This window comes from Caretta caretta, chromosome 2 (assembly GCF_965140235.1).
Source record: "Caretta caretta isolate rCarCar2 chromosome 2, rCarCar1.hap1, whole genome shotgun sequence".
NCBI lineage: Eukaryota > Metazoa > Chordata > Testudines > Cheloniidae > Caretta > Caretta caretta.
Window position 1 is genome coordinate 37116940 of NC_134207.1, and position 20697 is coordinate 37137636.

At 40.2% G+C, this 20697-nt stretch overlaps 1 protein-coding gene across 2 annotated transcripts in view; it reads right to left on the reverse strand.

Annotated features, from left to right (window-relative positions):
• ATP6V1C1 (ATPase H+ transporting V1 subunit C1) overlaps positions 1–20697 on the reverse strand; it is a 44660-nt gene that overhangs the window by 22556 nt on the left and 1407 nt on the right. For both annotated transcript variants that reach the window (XM_048841415.2, XM_048841414.2), the window contains exons 2-5: positions 10964–11146; positions 7166–7233; positions 2392–2477; positions 596–690 (exon numbers count right to left, since the gene is read on the reverse strand). In XM_048841415.2, the coding sequence (XP_048697372.1) occupies positions 596–690; positions 2392–2477; positions 7166–7233; positions 10964–11095 (381 nt within the window). In that variant the 5' untranslated portion in view covers positions 11096–11146. The remainder of the gene's footprint in view (positions 1–595; positions 691–2391; positions 2478–7165; positions 7234–10963; positions 11147–20697) is intronic.

Sequence of the window (20697 nt, forward strand, 5' to 3'; positions counted from 1 at the left end):
TTTTGCGAATACAGACTAATGCGGCTGCTACTCTGAAACCTGAACTAAAGAAGGTACTTCTATGTGCCCTGTGCAGCTGCTTCATGGTTGTCTGGATTTTCTTTTGTGCAAATTCCACCATTAGCCAGTTCAGACACCACACAGGAGAACAGAAACAAACCGTAAAGTACCCTGGAGCTATTAACGCAGTGGAAGAATATACTGAAATCTCTTGTTGCTTTAACACAAGGGGTCATATCTGGCCTGACCTGTGTAATCCCACAGAAATCCATGAGATTATACACGGTGAGAGAACAGATTTTGTTTTAGGAAGAAAAAAAGAGCACAGATACCAAACAAAAGACATAACCAACCTGCCAAACCAGAAGCAAGTTTTGTTTATATATGGTGTTAATATTGAATTTTTTGCTGTAGCCAAATACTACAGTTGTCACAGAACTGGTGATAGGTGGAAAGGAGGTGACCCTTAAGAAAATCTCTCGTTTTGTAAGTAGTTCAGAGTGGAAAAAATTGAGAATCATTGTCAAACTAAGTTCTCGTATCAAGGATGAAAGCAACACAATATATATGTAGTTTGAATTACATGTCATCTTACCTTTGCAATTATTTCTGAAATATTCTTCAGGGACTGTTTGATGGGATACTTGGCCATATCCCACTGGAACCTTATTATATAGGTAACCAAGTCAACTAAAAATGTGAAGGAATGAATGTGTTAAATTTGGTAATAAAGAAAATAGACTTTAATACTTTACTTGTTTGCTATAGTATTGTTTATGATGCCATGGAAGGTACTGAGAAAGACTGCAGACTTTCAGATATATTGGCCCTATTACTAAGGCTGTGTTTACACTGCCACTTTCAGCGCTAAAACTTTAATTGTTCAGGGGTGCGAAAAAGTGACAGAAGTGACAAAAAATTTAGCGCTGAAAAGCACCAGCACGCTCTTGGCAATAAAGCTACCACCCCTCATTTGCGGTGGGTTTTGGTTGTTTTTTTAAAAATCGCCAGGAGAACTCTCCCCTGGTGATAAAGCATGACTACACTGCCCACATCACAGCGCTGCCGTGGCCGCGCTGTAATGTGGGCAGTGTAGACATACCCTTAGACTTATGGTATTAGAATTTCTGATGCTAAAAAGTTATAGGTGCATTAATTGAGATTCTTGCCTTCAGATATTGACTGCTGTAGACCCTTAAAATTGAAGAAATATTAACCTGGAGAACATGGCAGTGATATCTCTTGAGAACCAGCAAAGTGATGAAGACAAAAACAGTATGTCTGCCTACCACCTATGACAGGGATGGCCCAACTGCAGCTTGTGAGCCGCATGCAGCTGTTTTACAGTTAAAGTGTGGCTCACTAAGCCCCTCACACCTCCCCCCCATTCTCCAGCTGCCAGACTGGGGCAGGGGGCTTGTGGCTTCTGCCCTGTGGCAGGGTGGTGGGACTTGGGGCTTCTCCCCTGCTGGGGAGGTACCTGCTGGGGCTCCAGAAGGAGCAGGGCTGAGGCCCTTACCTCCGGCAGGCACGCCCGGCTCTCGAACCTTTGAAGATTATTGTGTGTGGCTGGGAGGGTCAGTAAGTTTGGCCACCCCGACCTATGGCATTCAAGTCTTGGATTTGCACAAAGCTGTTTTTTAATTTAAAAGTTAATTTGGCTCTCAGAATAGCAGCTTCATGCATAGGTGCTGGGAGCAGTTTCTATATAGATATGTATGTATCAGATTTCCTTTCTGTTGAGCACTACTTCAGCAGTTATTTTAACTGAATTTTGTATCTGTCTTTAATATCAATACCAGGCAATAGTAAACTCAGTTTGAATTTGCCAGATTACTTGGTGACAGAATGCTGACATGAGGGATCAGTGCTGTGTTCCACCATAGCCAGTCTTCTGTTTCTAAGAGAAAACTAGCTTGATAAAATGCCACTTGAAAACTTGGGGGAAGGCAGAGATTCTCAGCTAGCTTATGTGAAGAACTTAGTAAGTAAAATTTGGACACCCTTTTATATTAACATAATTTATTGATGGAGTATTGGATTCTAAACAAAATCTTTAAAAATGTATAAAAAGTAAAGAAAAAAATTGGACTTTAAACTGGTGGAGGTATCAAACCAGAGTACCCAAAAGGAACTCAAGGCTTTTCTTGGAAGTGGACAGTTACCATACAGATCTGTACCTATATTTTCTACCCACAATTGGAGGTATCATCCCCTCCGATATAAGTGACTTATGTAAGACTGGTATAAATGACTTATGCAAGAGACAGATGAAAGCATTTTCATGTTTAAACTAAGTTCTCAGTCTGATTCTTTACATGATCTGTTAAGTCGGTAGGAAAAAAAGCAGAAAATCCTGAAACACTTGAGAGAATAAAGTTAACACTTTACCTCCATTAGCCAATAGATTTTCCTGAACTTTATCTTTACTGTCTTCCAGAACATCAGCCATGTATTGGGCCACCTTCTTGACCACTCTGGAGAACAAAGATAGAGCAACAAAACATGAACTGCTTTGAGGATGAAGAAAGCACTGCCATCTTATAAGAGAATCTGTTACATTAGTCCACTGAGTCAAAGACAATTTGGCCCAATCTTTTTTAATACTGTTTTCCAAACAGTTTCAGATCAGTTACATCAAACTTAATTTTTAAATTGCGTTCCTGGAAGCCTCACCTTACAGAATTTTTCCATTTGCAGGAAGCCATCTCCCCAACAACTGCAGACATATCTGTTTTGTTTTTAGGCTTTCATAGGTGCTTGTCATTGTGATGTGACTATCTTCCAGAGTTCCACAGTATTTATATTCTATTTATATTCAGTGGGATTTGGGTGCCTGCCTCCCTTAGGCTCTTCTGAAAAATCCCAGCCCAATGAGGTTGGGAGCATGATTATCTCTATTTAATACAAAGGAAACTGAGACACAGACTGATTAAAGCCATGTCTACTATGCTACTGTAACTCCGTAGCATAGACGCAGATACAGTGACAGAAGGGGTTTTTCCGTCGCTATCAGAACTCCACCTTCCTGAGCATAACTATGGCGTTAAGGGTTGTGCCTTTTCACACACCTAAGCACTGTAGATATGCTAACCTAAGCGTTAAGTGTAGACCAAAGTGTTAAGTGAGTTACCAAAGGCACAAAGACAGACTGTGGATGAGCCAGCAAGAGAACCCAAGTCTCCTGAGTAATAGTCCAGTGCCTTAAACACAAGGCCATCCTTCCTGTCTAGGAAAGTAGAATGCTATTTTAACAGTATTTCAACCATTTACATGTACAAACCTAAAAGATTATTTGCTTTGTTTGAAAGCTTTACAACAAAGTTACCTCACCATTAATCATTTCGCTTTCCCTCCCTTTAAGACTATGTCATCAAACTGTTAACTAACAATTTTAGATTTGGATAAGACAATGGTCATCTATATTGAATGCCTTACTATGTCTGTATCAGTAAGACACACACTGGTTTAGCAGGGACACTGTGAACATAATGCTGTGAAAGGAAAAGGAGTTGTGTTTATTTAGCTCTTCATTTTAAAAAGCAGTTATGTTGCCCAGGCTACAGATACTTTCCCCAACACAAACCTCCTCAGACAACAATGAACAAACTCATGTAAGGCTATACCTAGCAATTTGTAAAATAAACTACCACAAGCAACTGACTGCAGATTTGCTAAGGAAAATGTCAGCCCCACTACTAGTCGGCCATTTGATTAGCTGAGCTTGAAGGCCTTACTCAAGGAAATTGGTTAGTCTCTAAGGTGTTACAAGTACTCCTCATTCTTTTTGCTGATACAGCTAACACGGCTACCACTCTGAAACCTGTCAAGAGCATCTGTTTCTCATGCAGTAACTTTTGAATGTCACGTCTGATCAATTCCAAAATTTCAGGGAATGTTCTAGGCATCAGTGGCCAAAATCCTACTTATTTGGGAGAAAACTGGAAAACCAAAAGGGGACAAGTGGGGAAACATAAGAATGGCCATACAGGGTCAGAGCAAAGGTCCATCTAGCCCAGTATCCTGTCTTCTAACAGTGGCCAATGCCAGATGCCCCAGAGGGAATGAACAAAACTGGTAATCATCATCAAGTGATCCATCCCCTGTTGCCCATTCCCAGTTTCTGGCACATGGAGCTCCTGCCACCTGATTAACAGTCACAGCTTCAAGCACCTCTACAATTGTCCACAGATCAAGCAGGTTGATGGCATTCATTAATGCCTTCCATCATAACTATAGCCTCTTATATTTCTGCTTATCCTCCCAACACTTTAATTTGTTGGCACTCTGAATAACTCATCTTCTAGACAGAAAGAATAATGCTGAATAATGTCGGTGCCAGGGGCAGAGGCATGGTGCCTGAGGAGAAGCTTGGTGTCGAGTCCCCTACTGGTACACTCAGTGCCATGGAGGAGGCATTCTTTGTGCCTCAACTCCATCTCCTTCGCACGGACCTCGGTGGTGCCAGAGGTGCCCGGAGCGCCATAGCTGCTCACCCAAGCATATATTGGCATCAGGGGCAGCGACCTGGAAGGAGACTGCCTCTGTTTTCGAAGTGTTCTCTATGAAGAAATCTGAGCCCTCTTTTTTCCATTTTTCAGAGGGTATGTCTCCTTTCCCATTTGGAGGAGTGCCCAGAGAGGCAGTCTGCTTGTCCAACTCTGGTTGGAGGGATTTCTCCATTAAAATAATTTTTAGCCGGAGATCCCTGTCACATTGGGCTCTGGCTTTCAAATTGCTGCAGTGGGGGCATTTTAGGGGGATATGCCCCTCACCCAGGCAGCGTACATGCAACGACCATAAGGAGCCGCAGCATTTGAAGCCTGAAGAACCAGGCATCTTAGCAGGTAACCATCCCCTGAGGGGAGGTAGCTAACAAAAGAAAACTTTTTTTTTTCCCCAATAAACTAAAACTAACTTTCTATCTAACGATCTAATTAACTATTTTTCTAATGGTTTTAGAGAAGAGTGCTAACACTGCCCCAGAGCTCCATCTTCAGCCGAGGACATTTGAGAAAGAACTGGAGGGCTCAGATCATGCACATGTTACATGCAACACCAACAGCACGTGCAAGAAGGCTACTGGGCACGTGCAATCAGTGTGGACACTGCTACTGTAAATCCCTGATCAACAGCGCCGGGACACACCGACACCTGAAGTGGAGCACCCACAGGAACAGCACTAGAAGAAGAATTATAGCATTAAATGGAAAGATCTTCTAATCTCTTCCTTTTCTTCCCCACCTAAAGAAAGACCAAACCCTTGCCCTTGAAGATAATGAGTCTTTTTTGGAATTGGTAAACTCCATACCACACAACCCGTAGAACAGCAAAGATGCATTCTGTTGAAACAATGGCCCTACAGCAAAATTAATTTCTTTGTAATCCTATATACTTTACCTCAGAGTTAGCTAAGAAGGTATTAACTACTCCTGGGGGAATTCTGCGCCACTGTGTGCCTGAAGAAACATCTCCCCCGGCCCTGCAGAATCCCTTTGCCTCCCCACACTAGTGCTCACTCACCCCTCCCCAGCAGCCTGGAACCATCTGATAGGGCACCTGGAGCAGCTGTGGGAGAGAAGTCACCGCACGGGGGGGGGGAGGGGAGAGGAGAGGGCAGGGGGAAGGAGAGACAGAATTCCCTCTACCCTGCATGGAGCAGCCAGGGCTGGGTCAGATCAACCCCCAGAAACCTTTCCCCCCGCTGCAGGAAGCTCTGCACAGCAGAAGGGGTGTCTGGGTGCAGAGGGTAAGACTCAGCATAGGGGAGCAGGGGTCCAGATGCACTGGTGTCAGGTGGATGGGAGAGCAGCTCCCCATACAGTGACCCCTTCCCCCACTTCCTGGCCCCATCGCACCTCGGCCATTGGGGGAGGGGTCACTGTATGGGAAGCTGCTCCCCCTGTCCACCCGACCCCTGTGCATCTGGACCCCCACCCACACCAAAAACCCCTTTCCCCACTGAGAAGTTTTGTTGTATCTGCGTTACTGAAATATGTTGTGAGGTTGGGAACACCCACAACCAGCCTTTCAGGTGCAAAAATGGAGGAGCTAGACATGCTGATGGCCCATTAAAGGGAATCCACGCTCCCAAGGACTATCCCGAGAACTGTATACAACGGAGACTTCTCAGGAATAGCATGTAGACAGTGGAGACTGCTTGACCCATGTCATAACAAAGGATCTTTCCAGCAAGGTGGAAGAAGCTTTGAAAGGAGGGGAAGTGATATCATCACTTGGCCTCATGCTCCCCACAATTCACTACCTGGAAACATGTTTGGTGGACAAAGACTTTGAACTGGGGAAGTAGTCCTGGGCTGGAGGAGAATTCCAGCCTGTGTACTGAAGATCTGTAACCTGCTTACACTATCAGGGTGAGACACCACTTGATTCAAATCTTGTTTAATTTATAGAACTTACATTGTGCAATTATTTTAATTTTCTTTGGTAACCATCTCTATCCTTTATTCCTACCACTTATAACTTCCCGTAGTTAATAAACCTGTTTCATATTTTACCTAAAACAGCGTATTGTGCTTGAAGTGCTGGGGAAACCTCTGCTCAGTGTATAAAAGCTAGTTCAGGTCCTCTCCACATTGGGCAATAAACTTACACTGGTCAGGCTTCTGACCAGGGCAGGACGGTACATCCCTGGGGTCCTAGGCTGGGGAGCTGGGGGAATTGGCTGGAGTCTCTCTACTGTTAGTTCATGAGTGGCTAGGAGAAGCATTTATGTAACTCAGCTGGATGTGTCCCTGCCTGTGGATGTCACACAGACAGTATCTGGAGAGGTTTGTAGCTTGTCATAGTATAACAGTGTGAGAGGGAGTCCAGGTTGGTAAGCCAGTGGGCTCAGCAGTATTCCAATTCCAGTTGCACCCCAGGAAAACCCGTCATACTCACCATCACTTCCTGTGATTCTTAAGCCAAGATCTGAACACATTTCTCCTGAATCTGGCAGCACACAGCACTTTTTTTTTTTTTTTAAATTAATGAAGGTAACCTTAAGCCTGTTTAGATCTCTCTTTTTATAAAAAGTATGCGTACTACTAAACAATAGGTCAATCTGCTGAAAGGTTGACTATGGAGTTTGACATTGTGAAGGTTGACATGAAGCCTGAGCAACATCAATTATACAATATATACATATATATAGTTATATTACCCCTCCACAAATGCGTCCAACTTAGCCAATTCATCTGACAAACCAACTAAAATATCCAGTGTGCCAACCTAGAAGAGAAAAAATAATTAAAGTTTATTAATGGATTTTAGGTTCAAGTCAAGTCTTAGAGACCAAGCACTTAACAAAAAAAGCTTTACACATTCCATACAAACCCAGACCTTAAGGATTCAAAGCAGTACAAGATGTCTGAATTTGATAATTACCACGGACTTTAATAGGAGTCACACAAATCAAACTTTAAACATTAATTGCTTCCTGAAACTGTCTTAGACTTGACTTAATGTAGCTTGCTACAACAGGGCTTTCTGCACTATACCCATTCAAAATCCTTTGATACTGTCCATCGATACTGAAAAGTCAATTGTGATTTGCTGCAGTCTTTTTGAGTTCTGTATGTAGAAATTGCCAGTGGCTAGTTCCAGATGGTCCAATGGAAGTTATAAGAACACTGAAGTAGGCAGATGTGGGATAATTTGCCACCCATATTAGGTCTCACTCTTATCTAATAATTAGAGATTGGTTTAAGCCCTGAAACATGAGATTTAACATCCCTTCCAAGATTTGTTGCTATTAATAACAACAACTCTGGAAACTCATTATTCATATAAGTGTCCAAAGTACAGTAATGAAGTGTAGTTTTTTAGCATTGGTTCTTACTTTTGCCACCCTCCAAAAAGCAGTCATCTTCCTTTCCTTTTTATATATAAGATATTTGCAGCTACTTTTGCACATTTACTTTCAGGAGACTAAAACGTAACCATTTTAGATTCAATTATTGTGTAATAAAGTGTGGATTATATGAAATATTTTGGGTGCTAGTTATTTGATGTTTAAGTCACAGGAAGGTCTTGGAACTTCATATATGGTTAGACTTCCTCAAATATACAGACAAAAATTGAAGGGTTTTTTTTTTGGGGTGGGGGGAGAGGACATGTAAAATAAGAGCTCAGAAAAATCTCTTGACATGTGCTGGTACATGTTGTTCACATAAAGAAACAAATGTTTTACAAAGAACAAGCACTAAGTCTACGACCTTTAAAAGCCACATTTAAATGCCTTGATTATGTTACACTGAAAATTAAATAAAGGTGCGTTACAAACCTTTATGTAGACACAATCGTTAACCTAAGCTGTTGAAGACTCCAAATCTAACAGATTTCTGTTCTATGCACTCACATGTACATAAAAATGTGCCTCAGGTTGCAATTTTGAATACAATCCCTGTGCCCTTTTCTTGCCTTGAGGGCTAGGGAGGGAAAGAGGATGTTTCACATTCTAATCCCTGGTAGTGGCCTACTTACAGGTTCATATACAGCCAAAAATCCTAAAGTGAATGATTTATGAGATTTTGGTCTCAACAGGGAGAAATCTCAAGAACATCTTGTGATATTTTGATGCCATCCAAACCTTAACCTAAGCTCCCTCTGCACCTGAATACAGCCTCTTTGTCCACACAATGTTTAGGCTGGAAGAACACAACTTTTGGCCATAAAGCGTACACAGGAATTAGAAAGGTTATACACAAGCACAGCACAAAACAGTCTTGACTCCATGAGGAAAGAGTCTTACTTCAGCAAGATCAGAGATAAAGGAAAAAGGGAAGAAATACCCGCTTAGGTCCCCAATGAGGGGTACAACAGTAAAACCCACAGGGAGCTGTCCTTGGTAAGTATTGGCCTCACCCCTGCAGACAGACAATTATTTGATTCTGTGCCAGATCCACAGATGCATTAAGCTTGTGCTTGACACAACTGAAGAGAAGGAGAGGGAAGATTGTTTTAATCTACCTTCTACTCTCAGGATGCTGGATCTGAAACTTCTACCAGCATAATATAAAGTATTTCCAGGGGTGCTTTAAATTATACCAGCTGGAGACGACTCCGAAGAACCTCACCACCCACTGAGAATAAACTGGAGCATTGTGCTCTCTCACTCTCGCTCCCAAGGACAGCGACAGGTAAGCCGGTGGTAGGTAGCCAGTGGCCTCCTATTTAGGAATCATTCCAGTGACAGGCAGGTTTTCCTACCTTCTTCCTTTTCTCCTTCCCCTTTGGTAGATTTTTCTTCTTTTAAAAGTTGATCTGGACTTATAATTTCTTATTGTTTCTGAGACTAGGATGTGTCTTTTCTTACTTAATGTACTGGCTCCCAACTGTGACTGACAGGAAGAAGTAAACCAATTCAAGAGAAACTGCTTTTCAGATTTCCTTTTCCTTGCAATGGTATCCACTGTCTCTTACTACTTTTTTACTCTTGGGGGAATTCTGCACCATTGCACATGTGCAGAAGGCATGTTCCCTCCACAGTTTTGTTTTTTTCTATGCAAAATACGGATTCTGCTGGAGAGGTGTTGCTATTACACCTTTTGCCCAACCAGGGGTTGCTGTGGCACCAGAAGAGAGGGAAGTCAGCTGGCAGAGAAGCTGCGCTCCTCACAGCAGGGCCGGGTGACAAACCATGGGATGGACAGAGTGGGGCAAACAGGGCTGCTGGGGGGGTGGGGGCATCACAGACTGGGGTTCAGAAGGGCTAGTAGGGCGACAGACTGGGGCACAGGCTCAAGAGCTAGTGGGTGACAGCATTGAGCCAGGGGCTGAATGGGAGGGGGGCTGCAGGAACTCATGGGAACAGGGGCACATGCGCCTGACTGAATGGGAGAGGGTAGGGGTCTGACAGGGTCTGCATGGGGTAGGCTTCCCAACTCCCTAACAATCCTTCCCCCCCTTCCCAAAAACAAAACAAAACAAAAACACAACCAACCTTGTTCCATACATCTCCCACTCACATCCAACAACCCTCCAGATTAACTCTCAGACTCCTTCCCAGGAATTACTTCCCCTCCCTCAGTTCTTCCATTACCCCTGACCACCACCCAAACCTTTGCTCTGATTCTGAGGTAAATATATTTCTGTATTGTAGTGTAAATTAATAACTCAACGCTCTGTATTAATATGCCTAGTAAGGTATCTATTTGTCCTGAATTTTTTTTGTCTGTATTGTTAGAAATACTTGCTGACAGGTATTTCAAAATAGATTACCAAAATAATTGAAACTAGTGTGATTCTGTTTTATTTTGACCAAAAAAATGAAGAATTTTAAAATATTGTGTGCAGAGTTTTTGGGGTTTTTTTGCCATAGAATTCCCCCAGAAGTCATTTTTCCATGCAATAACTTGGCAAGACACACTGAGGCAGCACCATTTGCACTGAAGGAGGAAGTGCTGTGTCTGGATATAGGTTCTATCTCTGACAAAGACTCTGATTTTAATCAAGCCATTTCATGGTATCTCATGTGAAAAAGGAGAAGCAGACAATTCAGAAGTGGACCATAGAAAACCCTACCGCAGACAGCTCATATTACAAATCTTAGTTGATCAAAATACATTTATATCTTCTCCTCCATTTAACTACTAACTCATGGTTTCAACATTCTTTTTTTCTTATACAGCAGTTGCCAGATCTAGAAGAATGCAGTGAGTGCGATTTATTGCATCTTCAAGCCTTGCAGAGTAAATAGAATCCAGAACTCAGAATATGTTAAGCAGAATAATTGATTTTTCAGTTATTTTCTTTAAGTGAATTTATTTCTGGTGTTCCGGTCTACATAAACTTCTAATTATCTGCAATTTTCTTCATTAAAATTAAAGTTTCACAATTCAAACCACCAATAACTACCTAACTAGAAACATAAGTTCACTGAGTTTTTGCAGCAGAAGAATCCTGAATTAGATAAAGAAAATATGCACATTTTAGGAAATATGAGAGAGTATTTACGTACCTTTAAGTCAGGAATATTGAACTTTGAATTGGTAGAGAGATTATTATTTTTTGTAGTAGCAGCATGTAGTTTCTCCCATGTCTGTTGACACGTTTTCTCCCCAGGAGCAGAAATAAGCCAGAACTCTGTCATTTTTGTCACTTTATCTTTACACTTAATATGTCTGAAGATAGATGCGAGACACTGGAGAGAAAAAGGATCTATACTTAGCCACAGATTAGTGTCCCTCAAAGTAGTACTGTAACTTTAAAAAAAGTCTACTGTGTTTTCAGAGTACAGTTCAACACACTGCAAAAAGACTACTAAAATACCCCATAATGTTGTTACATTTGTTTTTTTCATTACTTGCCATTTTACTTTTAAATTACCAGCCCTGCAAACTCAACCTAGAAATTGCAAGTTAAGGTGGGTTCTTTCAACTACATAGATTCTCCAATAGGACATAATTTACAAGTCTACTGAAGGTGCACAAGTGATAACAGAATTCAGCTCAAACTCCCACAGCCATATTTACTCTGCAGTGCCAATATAAAGAAGGTTTTTTTTTAAAAAGCCCAGAGAGCAAGCAAATACATCTGAATATATAAGGAGAACAAATTGGCTCAGTAAGGTGGCGTTAAGTTTTACCTGACCACTTTTCAGAGTAGAATCACACTTGAAGAGCTATTGCTTGACAATGAAGTAATTTTTGGACGTTTACTGCTCTGAAGTTAAGAGTGTTTTCCAAGTGGCTAACATGAATAGGGAATTTGTTACACATAATCTAATAGTCACTGAATCTCTGATCTCATCATGGTACTTTACAAAACTGTACACATAATAGACAATTGTTCATTACAACAATGCAAGTACTGAAAGAAAATTACAGTGAGACAAGTAAACTTTTCAAAGAAGATCAAAGAGGAAGTATTTAGGCACTGTTCTAGACATGAAAAACAGAACCAAGCCTATTGAGAGTTACTGGACTTTTTGAATTAGTAAATGAATTTAAAAAAAATCAAGTTTAACACATCACTAAGTGGGCTTTGTTCATTTGACAATTATGGCTTAGTTCTGTTAATTCCTAATATTTTTTTCTATAGTATATTTTGGAAAAGTTGTGAAGTTTTAATGAGACCTCACTAAAGCACTTATAATCTTTCTTGAGAAAGGGGGCCATATCTTTAAGAATCAAAGTGTGTGGGTTAGCAAAGCTCTACTGTACTTTAAAACACATGTATTCCCTTGATTGTATGACTTCCAAATTAATGCAAGTCTCTTCCAATTAGAAGATAAACAGGATGAGGCTCATATTACTAAACTCTACTGTCTGCCCACACAGAAGATTTCCTCAAATGACAACTGCCAATTTATTTCCTCCCTTAATAATATGCCCTTTCACCACCACCAAGATCCCTCTTATAAAGGAAGCTACTTAATGCAATAACAGAATGTGGCACATGACTGCAAAGATTTTATGCCCATGAGTGTGATGTCTATGCAGGGGAAGGAGGGGGTATAATTTTCTGGTACATAAAGCCTAGACATCTACATGAAAAAATGCTAGCTATATTATCTCACATCATTTGACTTCCATAGAATTTGGTCTGCTAAATGTCCCATGTTTCTTGAGAAAATGAGACTTACACCCTTCCCTTCTCATGACTTAGAAACACTCTTTCACTTAATATATGACAAAAATCCAGCATTCCAGGTGCAACGCTAGATGCCTCTTCCACTACCCTCACTCTTAGTTTCTATATACACACTTACAAAGCAAAGCACTGATGTTGCTTGGTGCGTGCATTGTGGGTTCCCTACTCCAACCACCTTTCACATAATTTGTATATTTTATCTGAAAACAGTGGCAGAATGGCTTTGGTTTACTGTATAGCACTTGAGCATTTTACAGCTAACATTTGCTCACAATCTCTTCTGAGTGGAAACTCCCAATCAGCTTTTGGTTCTGCCACTGCATGAGATGGAGCTCCACTCTTCCCCTGCCTCCTAACCCTATCCACAGGAAAAGACCAGAGTTCAATTTAGAGACACACACCCTGACATCTGAAATGCTAAAGTCATTTGTGCTATTTTCTATTTGCCACACTTAAGGTTTGACTAGAATTCGAAAGTACTAAAACTTATTTTTAAAACGGATTTTGTGGGAAGACGGAGGAACTAAAAAACAGGCCTCACTGCAAAATGAGGAAGTAGTTCTTCTGAGAGCATAACAGTGCAAGCAAATATCCTAGCAAAACCAAATCTGACTCATTCACTCCAATAAGTGGAACATTACATGATTCCACTTAGATCTGAAAGGCTCCTCATGCACGTGTTATAAAGTATTTCCAAAAGATGTCTCAGATATGATCAATAAGAGAACAGTTACATTTTCAAGGTGACATGGTCTCACATTCTTTGCATTACAGATAATTATGTTGTGAAAGGTAGCTTCTCTGAACAGAACATGCAGTAATCATTAATAAATTCTTTTAAATACTTAAACTTTTTTCTGAAGAAAACAGTGAATACAGGCTGACTTCAGAATGTCAAGTTTTAGGGATTTTTACAGATAGTACAGAACACCTTTGAAAACTATTTTAACATAGTTCAACGTTTAGTCTATGGTAAAAAATTATAAACTATTGAAAAGAGGGACTTGTAGCAAATCTTTAATTCGGCTGGTACAATAAAAAATACAAGAGGCTGCATTGTAGCCTTATATTGTTATATTCAATTCCTCTTTCTGATAACCAAGACTGGTTTTGACTTAGACTATCTTTACACTAAAAACACAGGAGTGGCACAACTGCAGCTGTGCTGCTGTAATATTTTACTATAGATTTCAGAGTAGCAGCCGTGTTAGTCTGTATCTGCAAAAAGAAAAGGAGGACTTGTGGCACCTTAGAGACTAACCAATTTATTTGAGCATAAGCTTTTGTGAGCTACAGCTCACTTCATCGGATGCATTCTGTGGAAAATACAGTGGGGAGATTTATATACCCAGAGAACATGAAACAATGGGTGTTATCATGCACACTGTAAGGAGAAAAGGAGTACTTGTGGCACCTTAGAGACTAACCAATTTATTTGAGCATGAGCTTTCGTGAGCTACAGCTCACTTCATCAGGAGAGTGATCACTTAAGATGAGCTATTACCAGCAGGAGAGTGGGGGGGAAAAATCCTTTTGTAGTGATAATCAAGGTGGGCCATTTCCAGCAGTTGACAAGAATGTCTGAGGAACGGTTGGCGGGGGGGAAAACAAGAGGAAATAGTTTTACTTCGTGTAATGACCCATCCACTCCCAGTCTCTATTCAAGCCTAAGTTAATTGTATCCAGTTTGCAAATTAATTCCAATTCAGCAGTCTCTCGTTGGAGTCTGTTTTTGAAGTTTTTTTGTTGAAGAATTGCCACTTTTAAGTCTGTCATTGAGTGACCAGAGATTGAAGTGTTCTCTGACTGGTTTTTGAATGTTATAATTCTTGACATCCGATTTGTGTCCATTTATTCTTTTACGTAGAGACTGTCCAGTTTGGCCAAGGTACATGGCAGAGGGGCATTGCTGGCACATGATGGCATATATCACATTGGTAGATGTGCAGGTGAATGAGCCTCTGAGTGTGGCTGATGTGATTAGGCCCTCTGATGGTGTCCCCTGAATAGATATGCGGACACAGTTGGCAACGGTCTTTATTGCAAGGATAGGTTCCTGGGTTAGTGGTTCTGTTGTGTGGTTGCTGGTGAGTATTTGCTTCAGGTTGGGGGGCTGTCTGTAAGCAAGGACTGGCCTGCCTCCCAAGATCTGTGAGAGTGATGGGTTGTCTGGGTACTCTTTAGTGTAGACTATGTTTACACTAAAAACACTAGAGTGGCACAACTGCAGAGGTGCCGCTGTAATACTTTACTGATAGATGTTCACTATAGAAATGGAAGGGGTTCTTCCATCACTGTTGTAAATCCACCTCCCCCAGAGGCAGTAGCTAAATTAATGGAAGAATTCTATCAACCTAGCACCATCTACACTAGGGCTTAGGTCAGTTTAACAACATCTCTCGGGGTTGTGAATTTTCCATACCCCTGAGTGACACCAGAGTCGACCTAACTTTCTAGCGTAGACCAGCCCTAATAATACTGTCATAACTAGCAATAGAAAAAGTATGTGGCTATGTCAGCTGCTCAAATCAGGATCCTAACTAAAACAATTATTTCATTTCCTTGCAGACTGCAGTAACAGTTGCATTTAAACTGTCACCGCTCAGGGCTTGCAAAATTAACTTGCCATCTTGCCCTGTGATGAGAAGGAAGCTTTCCCAGGCAAGGCCCATTAACATCTCCATTTTTAAAAATAGTTTGTTTCTAGTCCTTTGATAGAAAGATATCCTTCCAAACATGGAATGTAAGCCAATGCAGTGCTGTCATCTGAAATGTGCAGACAGAGCTCAGTGCCTCTGCTGCTGCTCAAAGCAGACCTGAGCTGCAGTAGAGTGAAAACTCATAATTCAGACTATTGTGGGCAACAATGAAAGTGAAAAGAATCTGATCAGTTTCATTCTACCACTACTGCTTGGGAAATCATGGAGCTATTCACTGGGAAGCAGACTGAGGGTTTGTCTTCACATACAGAAGCACAGGTGCACTTTAAGTGAAGACACTACTACATCAATGGGAGAGCATCTCCGTTGGTGTAGTTAATCCACCTCCCTGAGAGGTGGTAGCTATGTTGAAGGTAGAAGCGGTCTCCATGAGGGGGTTAAGCCAGTATAAAGCCAGTGTGAAAAAATCCACACCCAAGTGATGTAGTGACACCGATATAGGTGTGTAGTGCAGACCCGGCCTGAAAAACAAAGGCTGGCGGAGGGGTTGAGTAGTAGAGAAATACTCCATTACCATCCTCAGAGAAGACTGAAAGCTGAGGGAAAAGGAAAAGCAGAGGAGATCCATGCACATGTTCATTAGCAGCCAAGTGTGTTTACCCTAGTCAGAGAACATAAATAAGCATTCCTTCTCTTTTTCAGTAGCCAGAAGAGAACAGCACCACTTCAAGTTTCTCAGGCACCTACTAGCTGGAGGTTTATATGAAACTGAAGCCTCCAAGCAGGGTAGGAATTCCAGAACCCTTCCATTTCTCATCAGTTGCAAGAAGAGGTTAGCTTCTTACTTGGGCATTGCCCCACACAGTTCCATCAGCCTTTGACGAGTAGTATAACTATTGTATATATCATATAAAGATAAGCAATAATCTATTATAGGAAAGAAAATATGGCAGAACAAAAAGAGGAGATCGTAGTTTTTACTTAAAACTCACTAGGAGTCCAGTGGCACCTTAAAGACTAACAGATTTATTTGGGCATAAGCTTTCGTGGGTAAAAAACCCACGAGAAGTAGGTTTTTTACCCACAAAAGCTTATGCCCAAATAAATCTGTTAGTCTTTAAGGTGCCACCGGATTCCTCGTTGTTTTTGTGGATACAGACTAACACAGTTACCCCTCTGATACTAAGTTAAGTGATTTTTTCTTCAAAATACATCAATAGAATTGCAATTAAACAGTAAGCCACTGTTTTGTTCCTTTAAATTGCATGGGAGTGTTGATTCAGACTCTTCTCCCGCCACTGCAAACTGTTAGATTTTGTCTTTAGGCTAATAGGTGTTGGGTACATTTTGAAGTCCTGGCATCATAAATAGTATCTGCTGATATTAGCCCAAGCATTGTGATAGCTGAGACTAATATCTGTCAGTTTCTAGGGAAAGTGGTCTCAAATTTGGGAGGAAATATAGATATATGGTTTTGCAGACAATTACTTTTAAATACCGGAAAACAATTATATAAACAAATACCAACTTCCATCCAGGTAAACAAAACTAGAATCATCAGGCCTTTACACCAATGCTGGCAGCAGTTATACCAAAGATTAGTACGATCCTCATTTCAAATTCTAGCACATAGTATTTCAAAAATACTAGTAAATTTTGAAAACTGGGCAGCTTATGAATTAGCAAAAGAAGCAGAGTATATAAAGCAAAGTTCCTTGCAGACTTATTACCCCCAATTTCTTATTCAGACTGTTTTAAATTCTATAGTACAATAACTGAGATCTTGTTTAACTGTCTAATGAACTGGCCGATTCTATCAAAAAAGTATGAAAAACCCCTCTCCGTTTAATTACTTAGTAACAAGTAGTCTGACCTAAATTCAGCTGTTCAGTTTTAGTGTTGCAAGTCAGAGAAAAAATGAGCCCTTTTACAGAAAGACCAAATTCCTAACTGTATTCAGTTTAGAGTCATAAAATTCATATTTTAAAATCTTACTTCAGAAATACATTGACTGTAAATACAGGTTGCCTACAAGGACAGTCAATGTTTTTCCTGCAAAGAGGTTTATCCAATGCTGTTAAAAATAACACTGAAGATTAAAACTACTACTATTGCAATAAATAGGTTTATAAACTGTGCACGATAACACCCAGAAACTCCAATCAAGGTTGGGTCCTATTGTGCTAGGTGCTATACAAATAAATGTAAGGACGCAGTCCCTGATCTGTAGAATCTGCAATCTAAGAGGGTGCAATTATTATTACATTTTTATTGCAAGTAGTTTTCAAGTTGTGCCAGATTAAGATTCTAAGTATAATTTAAGAGTATTACAAGAAACTATTGTAACAATATTCAAAAACTGAATAAAACTGAAGACACTAAGAGCAGCTTAATTGTACATTTTAAAAGTGCCTCTCAGAAGTTTTCAGAGCATGTTTCTAATAACTGAAAGATTAGAAAAGAGATCTGTCAAATTAGTTTGCATTCCACATCTGACAGCACTTTGTGTCCCGAGTTTCACTCAGTTTCCCTTATTTGTGAGGTTTCACAACAACAACTGGGGCTTGGGGGGTGAACAACTTTGAAGAGAAATGATTGACAGGGCAGTAGAGGACAAGTGTAGTACTGAAGACTACTTTTCACTCATTTTAAGAAAAGCTGATTATGTTATGAAAGAATGTCAAAGGAACATAGTATTTGAACCCCCTTGGGTAGTATTCTTTATAGAATTTAGGGTTCAATGAACACTGGTACTGCTAGCGATTTCTCCCCATTGCAATTATTTCTGATATACATTCATAAGAAATCAGAGGTATCCATATTATGTAATGGAATTCTGCCTGCAACAGGGAAATGCATCAATTTCTTCCAAGTCATTGATTTCACAGTGAAATGAAATCAATTTGGCAGATATAGTCTTAAGTGACAGGCCAAACAAAAGGCAAAATTTCTCATTTGCTAGTATAGTTGACACAGAGTAAATAATTCTGAAGTTTCTACGTGTTTGTGGAAAACTAGACACCACTGTTAATTTTGAAAAATAGTTGCAGATGCAGATAGTTCAGTCAAATTGTTTGATTCCTCTAAAGGCTGATTTTTTTCCATTGATGTTGTTATTCTGTTGTAAGACATTCTGTTACATTGAATGGGCAGAAACAATGTCCTGAATCCTGTTGCGTATGAGCAGATCCATGTGCTTATGTAGAGACCCAGTGAAATCATTAAAAGTAACCCCTCCACAATATATTGCAGGAGTGGGACAAAAGTTCTCTCGTCTTCTGAAATGTCACTATGAAAAATTAATCAACTTTTACAAGAAGTATTTGTATACAATTTAAAAACAAAAAGTCACCAAGCTAAGCAAGTTACATAAAAACCTCTCATTGGTTAAGCCTGTGAAAGGATGTCTGGAACTTCTTCAATATTTTCTGAAACTCTGCTTCTTATCTAACTAAAATATTTTTAGAGAGACAAGGTGGGAGAGGTAATATGTTTTACTGGATCAACTTCCATTGGTGAGAGACACAAGCTTTTGAGCTGACGGAGCTCTTCTTCAGGTCTGGGAAACTGCACTAGATACCTTACAGCGACATAGCTGTACCAATGCAGCTGCATCACTATAAGATTTCCCACATAGCCGCTCTATGGCGACAGGAGAGAGCTCTCATGTCGACATAATTAAACCACCCCCAAGAGTGGTGGTAGCTATGTCGGCAGGAGAACGTCTCCTGCTGACGTTGTGCTGTCCACACCGGCGCTGCTGGCAGTGTAACTTATATCACTCAGGGGGCTGCACCTGTGAGCAACGTAAGTTATACGGACAGAAGTGCTAATGTAGACATAGCCTAACTAGAGTGTCACTGCTAAATACAAGATGGAACAGATTGTTTAGCATAAGTAGTCAGCACATATTTCAAGGGACCATTCAAGAAGCCCATTGACACCCCCTCCAGTCATAGGGAAGAAAAGTGAGGGGGAACATGGATTGTTAGTGGGTTTCAGATTGTTGTAATAAGCCATAAATCCAGTGTCTCTATTCAGTCCATAATTTTTAGCGTCTAGCCAAGATATGAATTTAAGCTCCCAGGCTCATTTTTTGAAGGTGTTGTGCAGGTTTTCTTTCAGGATGAGGACTGATAGGTAAGATATAGAGTGACCTATAGTTGCTGCAGTACAGCTGTGCTGCTGTAAGGTACACAGTTTAGACACAGTCTTCATTTCCCAGACCTGAAGAAAAGTTTGTGTAAACTCAAACGCTGGTCTCTCTCACCAGCAGAAGTTAGTCCAATAAAAAGATATTACCTCACCCACCTTGTCTCTCTAATATCCTTGGACCAACACAGCTACAACATTGCATAAAGTATTATTAGTCATTTAATGTTAAGGGGCATAGATAGGATGCTGCAGGCTTGTAGATTATTAGTTATAGGATTGACCAACTGAAGTCTAACATTTCACATGAATCATTTTGCTCCAATTATCTTACCAGAAAATGGAATGTTTTAGCCGGTCTTCAGATGGAAAATTTTTAAATCTTTCCACTATTAGAATACAGGATACTGGGCTACATGGACCATTAGTCTGACTCAGTAGGGACATTATTTTAAAATGATGCATTATTTAACACTTCAGTACTACTGATAGAGAATGTCTATTCTTGTTTATAATAAAAAGGATCAGTAGAGTTTTAATGGAATACACTTACAACTTAGTTTTCATTTTAGTGTCACTGATTAAGCAGCACATTACACTGAATTTTCCTTGATACTCCTTTATAAACATGCCTGTAAGGGATTTCAAGATAAGACTAACGATATTAGCAACTGCTAAACTACAAAAGCAGTCACAGAAACACACAGATGTTTCCTAGTTTTCAAAATACAAGTTTATATATATATATATATATATATATATCGAAAGATTATATTAACTCTGACTGAACTAATGGGGAAAAAAATTATTTTTGGCATCACAATAATTGGATGCTGAAATATGCTTAAAACAACTACACTAGGTACAAGGGGTGGAACTTAATGTACAAAACCTCTTAGAAACATGGAAGTTAAGCCTCAAAGAATTTTTCATCAGGTGATGTTTACTAATGTTTTGGAACATGCCTGCTGCCACATCTATAGAGATCTTTCTTCATTATTATGAATATTTTCATGAAAGCCCTCATGCGGTATCAAGTGAAGAATGGACAGTGGGGAAGATGCATGTCTGTAGAGCCAGCTTTCATGCAGTGTGCCATACATAAGCACAAGCATCCCTAAACAGAAGTTAGAAAGTTCACTAGTAGACCAGTGAGTGTAACTATAATAATGCCAAAACAGGATCTTAACTAGTACGCATTTTATATTGCATTTTTCTAGACTAATTCAGAGGTTTTTATATTCAGCTCTCATCTTTACTAAGGTGAGTGTAAGGTTTCCAGTACCTC